Raw genomic sequence first — 13,684 nt, 5'->3', positions numbered from 1 at the left:
CTGTCCCCACCCCAGCTTCTCCCCATACGTGAGAGAGTCAGCAGCTCTAGAATACATCTCCTCTGTCCTATCTCTTCTCCCCAACAGGCCTGGCTGTCGGCCTGGATCCTGAGGGCTACGGGAACCCTGACTTCTGCTGGATCTCGATCCACGAGCCCCTCATCTGGAGTTTTGCAGGCCCTGTCGTCCTTGTCATCATGGTGAGTGCCCTCCACTCAGTGCCACCTTGCACTCCCCTTGGTGGGGGGTCGTGGGAGGCGGCCCTGCAGCAGGTGTGGTGGTATCAGCTGAAGGGTGCCAGGTGGCAGTCTGCAGGCTTCCTGGGCTTAGCCTCCATTTCTGTTCCTGCCCAACTGGCATGGAGGTGGGAGGTGTGGGGTCAGAGACTCGGCTTCCTCTCCCCACATCTGTCTCTCTCTCCACCTCCATCTTTCAGTCCCTCTCTGGTTCCCTATCTCTGACTTTTTCTATGATTCTAAGCTCCTCTGTTTCTCTCTCTTTTTTTCTAATATATTTGTTTATTTGGTTGTACTGGGTTTAGTTGCAGCAGGCGGGCTCCTTAGTTGCAGCTCGCTGGCTCCTTTAGTTGTGGCACATGGGCTCCTTAGTTGCAGCTTGCAGGCTCCTTCGTTGTGGCTCTCCGACTCCTTAGTTGTGGCATGCTAACTCTTAGTTGCGGCATGCGTGTGGGATCTAGTTCCCTGATCAAGAATCGAACCCAGACCCTCTGCATTGGGAGCACAGAGTCTTAACCACTGCGCCACCAGGGAAGTCCCCCTCTTCTGTTTCTCTTTGTTTTTGATCTATGTATTTTGTGTGTGTGTGTGTGTGTGTGTGTGTCTGCGTATGTTTCTCACTGGTTCTGCCTCTCTCTCTGAGTCTTAGTGTCTCTCTGTCCCTGTCTCTCTCACTATCTCTGTCTCTCTCTGCCCTGCCCCTGTTCCACATGTCTGGCCACGGGTCCAGATGAATGGGACGATGTTTCTCCTCGCTGCCCGAACATCCTGCTCCTCTGGACAGAGGGAGGCCAAGAAGACCTCTGCGTTGTGAGTTGGCTGGCTGGAGGAAGTGGGGGATCTTAGAATGGCAGCCCTCTCCTGGGTGGGGTTTGGGGGTTCCCAGAGCATCCCTGGTGCAGGCTGGGCTCCAGATTCTGGGTAGGGGGATGAAGTCACATCTGCCCTGGCCTGCAGTCCCTCTCTGGCACCCTTGCCTTACTCTGGCCCCACAGGTCTGTCTGTGCCCTGCTGTCTCTCCAGTATCTCCCAAGGCCTGGGTGGCTCACTTTGCCCTTTGCCCCGTGCATTTCCACCTACTTTCCATGCTTTCTCTTATGCCCCACCCACCGCTTTCAGTCTGCTTTCCCCATGTCCCCTCATGGTTCCCTGAGTACTCTCCTGGTTCTTTCTGTGACTTCCAGACTCCCCTAGTGCCCTCCTGAGACCTCCATGTTTCTGTGTGAGTTTCTTTCCCTCCATGTCCCCTGGGTGTCCTCTTTGTGACCCTGCGTGTCCTCCCATGTCTCCCGTGTGAGCCCTGCGTGACCCTCACATGTCCTGTGTCCTTTCACGTTCCCGCGGCAGGACCCTTCGCAGCTCATTTCTGCTCCTTCTACTGGTCAGTGCCTCCTGGCTCTTTGGCCTCCTGGCGGTCAACCACAGCATCCTGGCCTTCCACTACCTCCACGCTGGACTCTGTGGGCTCCAGGTAACTCTGGCACCCCTCTCTCACCCTGGACCAGATGGGGCTTCAGTAGGGTGGGGCCCAGGGCCTTGACCCCAGGCCTAGAGCTGACTCCCACCTGATGACTGACACCAGACTACTGCTGATCCTGGATTGACCTTCACCAGTGCTGAGGCTCCTGGCCGCTTGCTAGTCCACATTGACCTTCACTGACCCCGGTCACTCATGCCACTCTGACCTCTCACTGCGTCTGCTGACTTTCCCTGATTCCCTTACTGGGTCCCCCCTTGGGCTTCTCACTGCCTCACTCTAATCTGCAATGACCGATCCCACTTGCTGACCCACAGTGACTTACACCAGCCCTAGCTGACCCCCTTGTGGCCCTACTCTGACCTCTGCCTTGTTTCTGACCTCTCACTGACCTTTACTATCCCCTCAATGATCCTTGCTGACCCGCAGGGCCTGGCGGTGCTGCTGCTCTTCTGTGTCCTGAACGCAGATGCTCGGGCTGCCTGGACACCAGCCTGTCTGGGCAGGAAGGCAGCGCCCGAGGAGGCCAGGCCAACGCCTGGGACGGTGAGGGGCTCTCAGGGCCAGGGAGTCAGGGTAGGGGCCCTGGGAGGCCAGGGTTTGAGGCTTCTCCAGGCTGGCTCACACTCCTGTCCTCACCACCTCCCCAGGGCCCCGGGGCCTACAACAACACGGCCCTCTTCGAGGAGAGCGGCCTCATCCGCATCACTCTGGGCGCCTCCACCATCTCCTCAGTGAGCAGTGCCCGCTCTGGCCGGACCCAGGACCAAGACAGCCAGCGGGGCCGCAGCTACCTCAGGTGAGGGGAGGGGCCTCCTCGTGAGGGGGGCACACATCTCAGACCAGCCCCACTTTACCAGGTCCTCGGGGTGGCTCCAGCCATCTCAGCCATCTGGGCCTCTGCTGCTGCCTCTGCCCCAGATACCTCCTGCCACACACCCAGGGGTGCCTTCAGAGCCATTCCACATGCACCTGTTTACTCACGGACACACCTGTGTCCAAAGCACCCCATCCCATCCCTCTTTGATGGGGGGGCTCCTGCATTTCCAGGGACAACGTCCTGGTTCGACATGGCTCGGCTGCCGACCACACTGACCACGGCCTCCAGGCTCACGCTGGCCCCACTGACCTGGATGTGGCCATGTTCCATCGAGATGCTGGTGGAGGTGGGAGCCTGGCCCAAGGAGGAGGGAGGTAGAGGGTCTCTCCCCCATTCTTCATTCTTCTGCCCCAAATTGGGAGCAGCAGCTGACTATGCTGGGGTGAGCTCCCCTGAGGTCACGGCCCCAGGAAGCATCTACCCACCCAGGCCTGGTTCTCCTGGCAAGTCCCAGCCCTTCTGTCCCTACCCCCACTCCAAGCTCTCTCCCCAAGGCCCCAGCCCCCTTGCCATAGCCTTCCTCGAGACCCCCAAGTCCCTCACCTCCCCTGGCCACCACTGTGTCTTCCTCCTGATCTCCCAACTCCAGGTGCAGACTCTGACTCTGACAGTGACCTGTCCTTGGAGGAGGAGAGAAGTCTGTCCATCCCATCCTCAGAAAGTGAGGACAATGGCCGGACGCGGGGGCGTTTCCAGCGTCCACTCCGCCGGGCAGCCCAGAGTGAGAGGCTCCTTACACACCCCAAAGGTGATGGGGCCCTCTGACCCCATGGGCGACCAAGAGATACCCCATATTCCATTTGGTGTGACTCAGAAAGCCTGCTATCCCCTGAAGATTCCTGGGACCGACTTATTGGGAACCTGGGGTCATCACTGGTCCCCCACATACCTCTCCCCATCCAGCCTCCCAGCAGAGTTCTGCTGGCTAGAGACCCAGGAGTGGCCCAGGCAACAGAAGAACAAGGTCAGGGATGTTATAGGGTGACATGTCATCTCTCCAGCCCCTCCTCTTCCCTGAGGGCTGGGGTTCAGCCTGGTCTTCCTGACCCCTCAGCTGTCAGGCTCCCCCACCTCCAGGCTCTATCCACCTCCAGTCAAGAGTAGGGGGAGCTTATCAGTATCCCCCACGCTGGATGATTCCATTGATCTCTGAGACACACTCTGCTATTCCTACCTCTGCTTCATGAGAAAGACCCAGATTTCAGGAGTCATTAGGGTTAGGGGGCCACTGAGTCTGGATCACAGGTGTTGTGAGTCACTGGGGTGACTCCTATTATCTACCCTGGCTCCACAGATGTGGATGGCAATGATCTCTTGTCCTACTGGCCAGCCCTGGGGGGATGTGAGGCTGCTCCCTGTGTTCTGCAGACCTGGGGCTCTGAAAGGCGCCTGGGACTGGACACCAGCAAGGACGCAGCCAACAACAACCAGCCGGACCTGGCCCTGACCAGTGGAGATGAAACCTCCTTGGGTCGGGCCCAGCGCCAGAGAAAAGGTATGGATCCCTGACTTTGGCCTGTGCCTCAAGGACCCTGGGGACTGCCCATGCCCTGAGCCAGGGGATTTCATCCTCCTAATCCAAATAGCCTCACAGGGATCCTGAGAGCTTCTCTCGCTCTGATATGGGCGTTTCTGTTCCTCTGAGCTGCTTCACAGTCCCAGGGGACTGCCTCATCCTGACCTGAGAATTGACTGCCCTGCATACCCTGGCCTGCACCACAGAGACCCCAGAGGCCACTCCTGCCTCAACCTGGGGGATTCCTCCCCCTCCCCCAACCCCAGTCTGCTTTGCAGGGACCATAGGGGCTGCTCTGCCCCAGATCTCAGAACTTTTGCTCTAACCTGGAAGGTTTCTGCCACCTTATCCTGCTTTACAGGGGCCCCAAGGGGTTGTCCCTGTCCCAACTCAAGGGGTTTCTCCCTTCACCCCTGCATCACAGGGACCCCAGGGACTGCTCTTGCCCCAACCCTGGGGATTCCTGCCTCCTTGACCCTGGCCTGCATTACCAGACCTGTGGGCTGCCCCTCCTCTGACCTTGGGGGGAGGTTTGCCCCTACCCCTGCACCACGGGGACTGCCTCTGTCCTGACCCCAGGGATTACTGCCTCACTCTTACCCCTATCCTGCAGCCTCTCTGGGATTCCCAGGAACGGCCTCTGTACCCGCTCCCCAAAGGGTTTCTGCCCCCAACCCTGTGTCACAGGGATTCCAGAGGCTGCTGCATCCCTAGACCCAGGAAGTTCCTGGCCCCCATACACACTGTCCCCCGTTTGTTCCTCCCACAGGCATCCTGAAGAACCGATTGCAGTACCCGCTGGTGCCACAGACCCGGGGTGCCCCTGAATTGTCCTGGTGCCGTGCAGCCACCTTGGGCCACCGTGCTGTGCCAGCTGCCTCCTATGGTCGCATCTATGCCGGAGGGGGCACTGGCAGCCTTTCGCAGCCAGCCAGCCGCTACTCCTCCCGAGAACAACTGGACTTGCTCCTCAGGCGGCAGCTGAGCCGTGAACGACTGGAGGAGGCCCCTGCCCCTGTTTTGCGTCCCCTGAGTCGGCCAGGTTCCCAGGAACGCCTGGATGCTGTGCCAGGCCGTCTGGAGCCCAGGGATCGGGGCAGCACCCTACCACGGAGGCAGCCACCCAGGGACTACCCTGGTGCCATGGCTGGCCGCTTTGGGTCACGGGATGCGCTGGACCTAGGGGCGCCCTGCGAGTGGTTGAGCACATTGCCCCCGCCCCATGGTGCCCGGGACCTTGACCCACAGCCCCCACCTCTGCCCCTGTCTCCCCAGCGGCAACTCTCAAGGGACCCCCTCTTGCCGTCCCGGCCCCTGGACTCTCTGTCCAAGAGCTCGAACTCAGGGGAGCGGCTGGACCACGTGCCTAGCCGGCACCCCTCGCGAGAAGGCCTTGGGCCACCCCCGCAGCTGCTCAGAGTTAGGGGAGACCCAGCCAGTGGCCCTAGCCACGGCCCCTCCACAGAACAGCTGGACATTCTCTCCTCCATCCTCGCCTCCTTCAACTCCTCAGCTCTCTCCTCTGCCGTGCAGTCCTCAAGCACACCCTCGGGCCCTCACACCACTGCCACGCCTTCTGCCACAGCCTCTGCGCTTGGGCCCTCCACGCCATGCTCTGCCACATCCCACAGCATCTCGGAACTGTCACCCGACTCAGAGTAAGCAGGGTCCGGCCACCTGCTCAGACCCCCATCAGTTTAGGGCAACCTCCCACGCACCCTGCCCTGTATTCTGCCACAGAATGGGGTGGGGTTTGGCAGAGAGCATGGGCTACCCTAGGCGCTGCGCAGCCAGGGCGCCACAGCCTGAGGGCAGAAATCTGGCAGTGAATGGGGTGATTAGCAAGAACTTGCTGGCTGTATGACTGCGGCCTGCACCTCCTGGACTAAGGAGGAGAGTGAGGTGCCTTCCAAAGGGCTTGAGCCAGTGGAGGGGGGAAGGCAGGAGCCAAGGCCTAGAAGCGGGAGGTAGCCTGGTATGTGGAAGGGGCAGGGAGGCGAGGAGGCTTTGCTTAGGGTGTAGTATGGGATAAGGAGGGGCCAGAAGTAGTGCCAGGATGTAGGTGCCTTACATGGCAGCCTGAAGAACTTACTTTGAGAGGAAATCATTCATTCACCTACGCCTTCAGTCAATGTTAAGTTCCTTCTGCCTATGGGCTCTGTGGGGTAGGACACACAGGAACTGAGTTGGGACCCGGTGCATCTCAGAGTAGGGGATGGCAGACATACCTGGGAAGCAGCTGGGTACAGGAGTCAGAGACGGAGTGGGGAGGAACCAGGAATTACCGGGTCTTGGAAGCCAAAAGCAGAGTTGAGTTTTTTTTTGTTTGTTTGTTTTTTGCGGTACGCGGGCCTCTCACTGTTGTGGCCTCTCCTGTTGTGGAGCACAGGCTCCGGACGGGCAGGCTCAGCGGCCATGGCTCATGGGCCCAGCCGCTCCACGGCATGTGGGATCTTCCCGGACCGGGGCACGAACCTGCGTCCCCTGCATCGGGAGGCAGACTCCCAACCACTGCGCCACCAGGGAAGCCCCCAGAATTGAGTTTTAAGAAGGAGGAACAGCTAGGTCAGGCTCTGTGGAGGTCTGTAGGGTGAGAGAAGACTTTCTGTAGGTGGAGGGAAGGAGACCCTGGGTTTGGGGCGGGAGACCAACAAAAAACCTGAGCAGAGATGGGGGAGAAGACAGGAAGGAGAGAGGGGCAGGAGATTTGGGGTCCTGGTGCCCAGGGCTCTGGAAGGATGCTGAAGTGGGGATGAGAGGGAGCTGTGAGCACCACCTGGATCCTCCTGCAGCCCAGCCTTAGGGTCCGACTGTTGGGGGAGGGCTGGGGTAACTGAGCAGGGGTTCAGGTTCTGGACTCACACTTGACCTCTCTGAGCTTCAGTTTCCTCATCTGCAAAGTATGTCTGTGGTAGCAAACTCTTTGAGGTGTGGAGATTTTTGAGACAAAATCTGTTAGGTGCTTAACAGAGTCTTTACATAGTAGGTGCTCACTAAGTGCTTAGAGAAAAGACATTGGTGGCCAGCCAAGGGGCCTTGCTGGTGAGTCTGGGGGTCCACAATGGGTGAAGGGCTCTGAGAACCCCAGAATGGGCATAAGCACGCTAGGGACTGAGAGGCGAAGGTGATGGGGGAGGTGGCCCAGGTCCGGTTTGGTGGGGGAGTCCAGAGGCACCTGACTCTCAGCAACCACCTTCGATCTCCACATTCATCTCTGCAGAGTTCCCAGAAGTGAGGGTCACTCCTGAGGGGCAGACGTGCAGATGAGGACCAGCCGAGGGCGGTGGAGGATTTGGGCTAACAGAAGAGACTCCAGGAGTTGGGGGCTGACCCCATGGCAGCCTCCTATACCCCCGCCCCCCAGCTCTCTCTGTTGCTGCAGTGCTGACTGTCCCTGCCCGTCTGTGAGCATGTGAGCAAGTGTGTAACAGGTGCACGGAATGAGGGAGCTGAAGGGAGGACTTTTATACGTTTTGTACCTTTGTAACCAGAGAGATATGCTTATGTTATTTTTCAGCTTTTCTGTCTCCCGGGGTTCTGAGGCTGGGCTGGGAGGGGGAGGGGGACAGAGGGAAAGAGGTGCAGAGTTTCGCCCCATTTGGGTCCCTGGCAATTTAATTGTTCTTTCATCTTACTAGGGTGGATTCAGACAGGAGGGGTAAATGCTCCCCCCGCCCCATTCCCCAGTTGATCTGAATATTGTCAGGGCCCAAAGTGCAGAATTGGTCTTTGCTTTTTCTTGGATGTCCCACTGGCCAAACTTTTGGGACTGGGGGTTGGTCTTGGAAACAGGGGTCCTCTGACCTCCTCACAGGGGCTCGCTCATGCCGCCCCTCCCCGTGGATGTGTGTGTTTATTATGTGGAGTCCCTGCCACTTACTGCCTTATGACCCAGGACTGATGCTGTGGATCGCTGGTGGAGCAGCAGATGTCATGTTTACAGATCAAGGCTTCCCTTTCTCCCGTGGGGAGGGGCTCAGGCCTCTATTCAGACATTCCTGCAGAGGGTGGATGGAGGGGTCACAGCCCCTGCCCCTGCTGTGAACAAACGTTGTGTGTGGTGCCATTTAATTCCCTGACACTGCCCCCTGCTAGAATTTATTCTGAAGGGTGGGGTAGGAGGGGGAGCAAGGGGAGCAAAAACAAGGGAATTAAAGACTCAGAATGTAGGTGCCACTGCCTCCCATGTTTACAGGAGCCTCCCTGGCCCTAGGCACCCGGGCTGCAGGAAGTGACTCTTCCATCCCTCCTTTATTCCCTTGTAAAGGGAAAAATGACTGTTAGGACCCTGTTCACAAACTCACTTTTATTACTTTGTCTGATGTCCAGAACTGGGGACTTTTAAATTTTGTTACTTTGTTTACAGGTCAAGACTTAAAACATTCAACTTTGTTTACAATTTAAAACTTTGAACTTTTACACTTTGTTTACAGTTGAGAATGTTTTTTTCCCTTCGTTTACAAGTGAAGGTAGAGAAAGTGGGAGAGGGGCTTGGAGGACCCACTTGTGAGGACCCTGAGCCTGGCCATCTTGAGGGGTTTCTAACCCCTAGCCCTAGCCCCAGGCCAAAGGTCAGCCCTGAGTCTCCTGCTGAGCAGCAGGCCTAGAAGGCCTCGAGAGTAGGCATCCTCTTCCCACTAGGAACAGTGGCCATGCAGGGTTGTGGAGGGTCCCTGCAGACACCCACCTCCTTCATGCATACTCTTGGGGGGCAGTTTCCAAGGAGATTAAAAGTTCTACTTTACTGACTGGTGCCAAATCCCGCCAGCCAGGACCCCAGCTCTCCTTACCCAGAGTGACCCCAGCCCTTGAAGGGTTGAGGGGCCTGCTGTGGGGAGAGGGGGCTGTCCTTGCTATGTCCTAGGTTCTGTAGATGCCCCTCTCTGGGGGTCGTCCCCCTCCTCCAGCCCAGTGGCTCCTTTTCCTGTCTGTGTAAATTGTTCCGTGAAGCCGCGCTCTGTTTTGGGAATAAACTTCTATAGAAAATGGTTATTGCCTCATTCTGTTTGGGGGTGGGGGGTAGGAGGGTGGCTATGAATGATTCAGGCTGGGCTGACCTTTGGGAGAAATCTGAGCACTGCCCCCTCCCCCCTCCCCAAGAATATTCGGCTATTTTTAGCTCATTTCATTGGAGATTTGGACCAGGTTTCTATCTCTTTCATCCTGAATTCTGTCCCTTCGCCTTGAGGTTGGGCCTGAAGTTATGAGAACAGGTGCTGAGAGTAAGGTCTGGTCAAGGCAGCAACATGATGGCTTCCTCAGTCCGCAAGGCCTGCAGCCCTGACCTGGCATTTGCCAGGGCCTTCAAACCGACCCTAGGAACTGCCCTCAGCCGGTTGACAGCACTGACCCCCCCGCCAGCCTCTCAGACTTGGAGCTGCTTCCTCAAGAACTCGGGCAGAACGGGCCTGTTGCCGGGCCAGTGTTATGTGCGGGGGAGGGGAACCTCGCAGCCTTTAAGGTCTGCGTGCCTAGCGTTGAAGGGAGGCCTTTGAGCCCCTTCGGTCTCAGAGACATGCCAGGTCTCAGGGGGAAAGCCTGAGTGAGGGTGGCGCCCTCAATTGGAGGCTTGAGAGGCCCCATGGACCCGGATACCCCACGGAGAGATAAGGCTCTGGTCACCAGCCACAACCCTAGACATCCTGCTCCGCGTCCCGCGGGGACCCTCCGCAAGAAGCCGGGACCTGGTGGTATCGGCCCCACCCTACTCAGGGACCTGGGGCCGTGGCTACGGCCAGGCCAGCTCGGGTCCTTAGTCCCACTTCTGCGATAACAACCTGCTCAGGCAGGAGAGCTAGGCGGGCCACGAGGGGGAGCACAAGCCAAGCCGCAGCGGGAGGAAGGGGTTAAATCTCCCTCCTCAGGGTTCTCAGCGCCGGGAGACCGCCCCTTAGGCTCCGCCCCGGCACGCTGACTGGCCCAAGCCTTCCCCGTCCTGCCCGGGGATTGGCCCCTGGGAGCGCGCCTCAGGCCTCGCCCCCCGTCCCGGCCCCGCCTTTCGGGCCGCCGCGGCCTCTCGCTCCAGCTGTGAGGACTATCGCCTCTCGGTTTGCCCACCCGCCATGGGGCTGTCGGAAGCACCGGGGTGAGTGCAGGGCGCGGCCCCGGTTCCCAGTGTTCGAGTCCGCGAGGCGCGGGCCACCCCTTGGCCCCCGAGCAGGCGACCGGCTTGGGTTAGCTCGGAAGGTGTACCGCCGAGTCCCGAGCAGGCGTTTCCTGCCTGCCGCGCCTCGGTTTACTGCTTTGTCGATTTTCTGCAGGCGGCTGCCCAACCGTAGCGAGGGATGGGGCGGGAGCCGGCGCGACTCCAGCCCCTGCGGGCTGTGCGGAAAGCCGCTCGAGCGCCGTCCGAGGGCTAGCCGGGGGCCGCCTCCCGGCGGCTGTGTGCAGAGGAGCCCCGGCCCAGGAGGTGCGCCGGTGCGGCGCGTTGGGGCCCGGGACGTGGCTGCTAGAGTGTCCATAGCCAGGGCCTGGGTCCACCCAGGGATGCAACTGGTGCCGGAATGTGCTCTCCGGCCCTTCTGGCCGCAGGCCCTACTAGAGGGAGGGGTCAAGGATCTAAGCCCCTCCCTCCAAGCACGGGTTCGACGGGGGGGAGGGGGAGGGGTGGCGGGAGTGGGAGCCCTTAAAGACCTCGAGTGACTCACAGAGGAGGGGCCACGGGGCTCAAAGATCTCTGTGAGCCGGCAATGCCAAGAGTCTCTGAGGATCGTCCTTGCACCCACTCCACTCCATCCTCCAACGGGGACATCCAGGATAGGGGCCCTTTCCAGGTGAGCTCCTGCCCCTCGGGTGGGAACCTCACCGTAGGTCAGAGCTTCTCACAGATCAGAACTTTCCTGACAGGTGAAGCCTTTCCCGGCAGGGGAGAGCTTCCCTCCAGGTAAGATTCCCCCCTCTGCGATCCATTCCCAGGTGAGAGTTTTCTCCCATTACAGGTGGGCGCCTCCCCCAGGTCAGAGCTTCCCTTAGGTGAGAATACTCTCCAGACGAGAACCTTCCTGGCAGGTGAAAACTTTCCCTGCTAGTGAAAGCTTTCCCCCAGGTAAGCGCTCCCCCTCTAAGAGCTCCTATGCCCAAGTGAGAACTATTTTTGGGACAGCTTCCCCCAGGTAAGAACTGTCCCCCCTTCCCCTCCAGATCTCCTATTCCCAAGTGAGATCTTTTCCCTTAATCAGGTCGTAGCCACTGGGCAGATCAGAGTTTCTCCCCAGGACAGAACTTACCTAGCTGGTGAAAACTTTCCTGTTAGGTGAGAGCTTCTCCTTAGGCGAGATCCTCCCGGAGATCTATTCCCAGGTGAGATTGACCCCCCTTGAATTGGGGGCTTCTCTTTCCAGGGGGAAAACTCTCCCTCCCGGTGAGAGCCATCCCCTGGCTTTCCCAGATTAGGCCTGAGTTTGTCCAGGTCTACAACCTGGACCCTGTGGCTGGAGGCCCGGGGGCAATCTTAGCCCCAACACTTTCCTTCTCATAGAGCCTTCTCATGTGAAGAGAGACTTGCCTGATTTGCTGGATTCCTTCCTTGCGTGTGCTCTCAGACAGCATGCGCTGGGCTCGTGGGGCAGCTGGATAAGGACTCGGACTGGACTGGGATTGGCTGGAGAAGAGTTGGGGCTGGGGGGAGGGGGCTGGAAGGGACAGTCAGCCTGGAACCTAGATTGGTGAACACTCAGGGCTGGACTGAAGTGTGGCTTGTGTTCATCCTGCTGCCTCTCTGTGGGAGACTTTGGCCCAGCAAGAGTCTTCCACCAGCCAAAGTTCAGGTACTGCCCCTGCCTGGGCCTGGGCATAGGGCCTGCAGGAGCCAGCTGGAGGGTTGGACCTACCTAGATCTTGGGACCTAGAAAAGTCAGGTGGGTGACTCTGTGGTCCCAGGTGGAGGTCTAGGGGAGGTTGGGCCAGGAGTGCCCTCACTGTGTCTCTGGCCTCACCACCCAGACAGAGGGACACACAGGCACTGCTGTCCACAACGCAGGCAATGGAGCTGAGGAGGCGAGATTACCATGTGGAGCGGCCACTACTGAACCAAGAACAGCTGGAGGAGCTGGGGAGCCGGAGCTCAGCGACTGGGACCCTCCAATGGCGAACCTGGTTTCGGTAAGGCTGAGGTCGGGGGGACTGGGGGCACTGGCAAGACTCAGGTAGCCCCTGTCTGTGATACCTACCCTTGTGTCCCCAGGTGCTCCCATGCTCGGGCCCGAGCCCTTCTGCTCCAGTACTTCCCAGTTTTGGCCTGGCTACCCCAGTATCCTGTGCGTGACTGGCTTCTGGGTGACTTGTTGTCTGGCCTGAGTGTGGCCATTATGCAGCTACCACAGGGTGAGCCACCCTTGACCTGGAGACTGTACCCTCAACCCTTGGATGATGACCCCGACCCTTCAAGGCCCTGGCCTGTAATCTGTGAACCACTGCCTGCCCCCGCCTCCCCCCACCCCTCCGCCAAAAGCCAGAAACAAGATCCCTGCCCCTGGAACTATGGCCCATGACCCAGGGCTGGGATTTCCTCATCCTTTCAAGACCCTGGCCTCCAAGTCTACATTGCTACCATTCCACCTCCAGGCCTGGCCTATGCCCTCCTGGCTGGACTGCCCCCCGTGTTTGGCCTCTACAGCTCCTTCTATCCCGTCTTTATCTATTTCCTGTTTGGCACTTCCCGGCACATCTCCGTGGGTGAGTGGAGCCAGGAGGATGCCCACATTCCCCACGGAGGACAGGGTGAGGGAGGGCTGAGCAGGGCAAGGAAACGCAGGGAACAGGGAGGGAGGCATCGATGCCGGGCCAGTGGGAGACTGGCCCAAGGGTCATTCCAGGCAGGACTGGGCCTCTGACCGTGGAGACAGATTCAGGTTACCTAGAGGCCCTGGCCCAGGAGGATATGGGTGGGTGAAGCATCTCAAGGGGCCCAGACTTGGCACAGACCTGAGAGCCTGAGGCAGGCCATGCCCCCTTCCCCATTCCACTTTTCACAGAGGGAGTGGTCCTGAGCCAGTGGATACAGGTGGGACAAGGTAGATGATGCAGGGCCAACATTTCTAGCCACGCTCAAGAGGCTTTGAACTTAGAGTTCATACCTGACTGCCAGCGCTGCCTCTATTTGCACAGCAAGTCTAAGGATGTTGGTCTAGAACTAGGTGTCTCCTGGCCTCTCCCTTAAGACCAGGACTCCAGGGCAGGGCAGTGCCCCCTCCCCTTCAGACCACCCTGATCTGCCCCTGCAGGCACCTTTGCTGTCATGTCCGTGATGGTGGGCAGTGTGACAGAATCACTGGCTCCAGATGAAGCCTTCCTGCAGGCCTCGAACTCCACTGTTGATGTGGTGGCCAGAGATGCTGCTCGGGTTCAGGTGGCCTCCACACTCAGTGTCCTTGTTGGCCTCTTCCAGGTGCGGAGCAGTCAGGAGTACAGGCCCCTGACTGCCAGACCCACCCCTCACCCCATTTGCCAGGTCCCCTGAGTGTCTGGCCATCACCATCTTCCTCATCATCATCACTCATCCCCCTCTGCTCCCACCTGCCCTGGGCTCTGCTCCGGCCACCCCTAGGACCCTCTCCTCCCCTGACTGCCCTGTGCAC

General features: G+C 59.1%; 1 protein-coding gene across 1 annotated transcript in view; it reads left to right on the top strand.

Moving 5' to 3' along the window:
- CELSR3 (cadherin EGF LAG seven-pass G-type receptor 3) overlaps nt 1–13,684 on the top strand; it is a 39,546-nt gene that overhangs the window by 18,198 nt on the left and 7,664 nt on the right. Inside the window, 13 exon segments of the mRNA XM_027098836.1 lie at nt 88–200; nt 967–1,046; nt 1,584–1,707; nt 2,143–2,259; nt 2,364–2,512; nt 2,764–2,879; nt 3,183–3,341; nt 3,888–4,088; nt 4,879–5,767; nt 12,051–12,209; nt 12,292–12,431; nt 12,672–12,782; nt 13,331–13,494. Coding sequence (XP_026954637.1) covers nt 88–200; nt 967–1,046; nt 1,584–1,707; nt 2,143–2,259; nt 2,364–2,512; nt 2,764–2,879; nt 3,183–3,341; nt 3,888–4,088; nt 4,879–5,767; nt 12,051–12,209; nt 12,292–12,431; nt 12,672–12,782; nt 13,331–13,494 — 2,522 coding nt within the window.

Source organism: Aethalodelphis obliquidens, unplaced genomic scaffold, assembly GCF_003676395.1.
Source record: "Aethalodelphis obliquidens isolate GAN/ISIS:26980383/991018 unplaced genomic scaffold, ASM367639v1 scaffold125, whole genome shotgun sequence".
Classification (NCBI taxonomy): Eukaryota; Metazoa; Chordata; class Mammalia; order Artiodactyla; family Delphinidae; genus Aethalodelphis; species Aethalodelphis obliquidens.
Note: the sequence above shows the minus strand (reverse complement) of the source record. Positions and strands in the feature narration are given on the sequence as shown.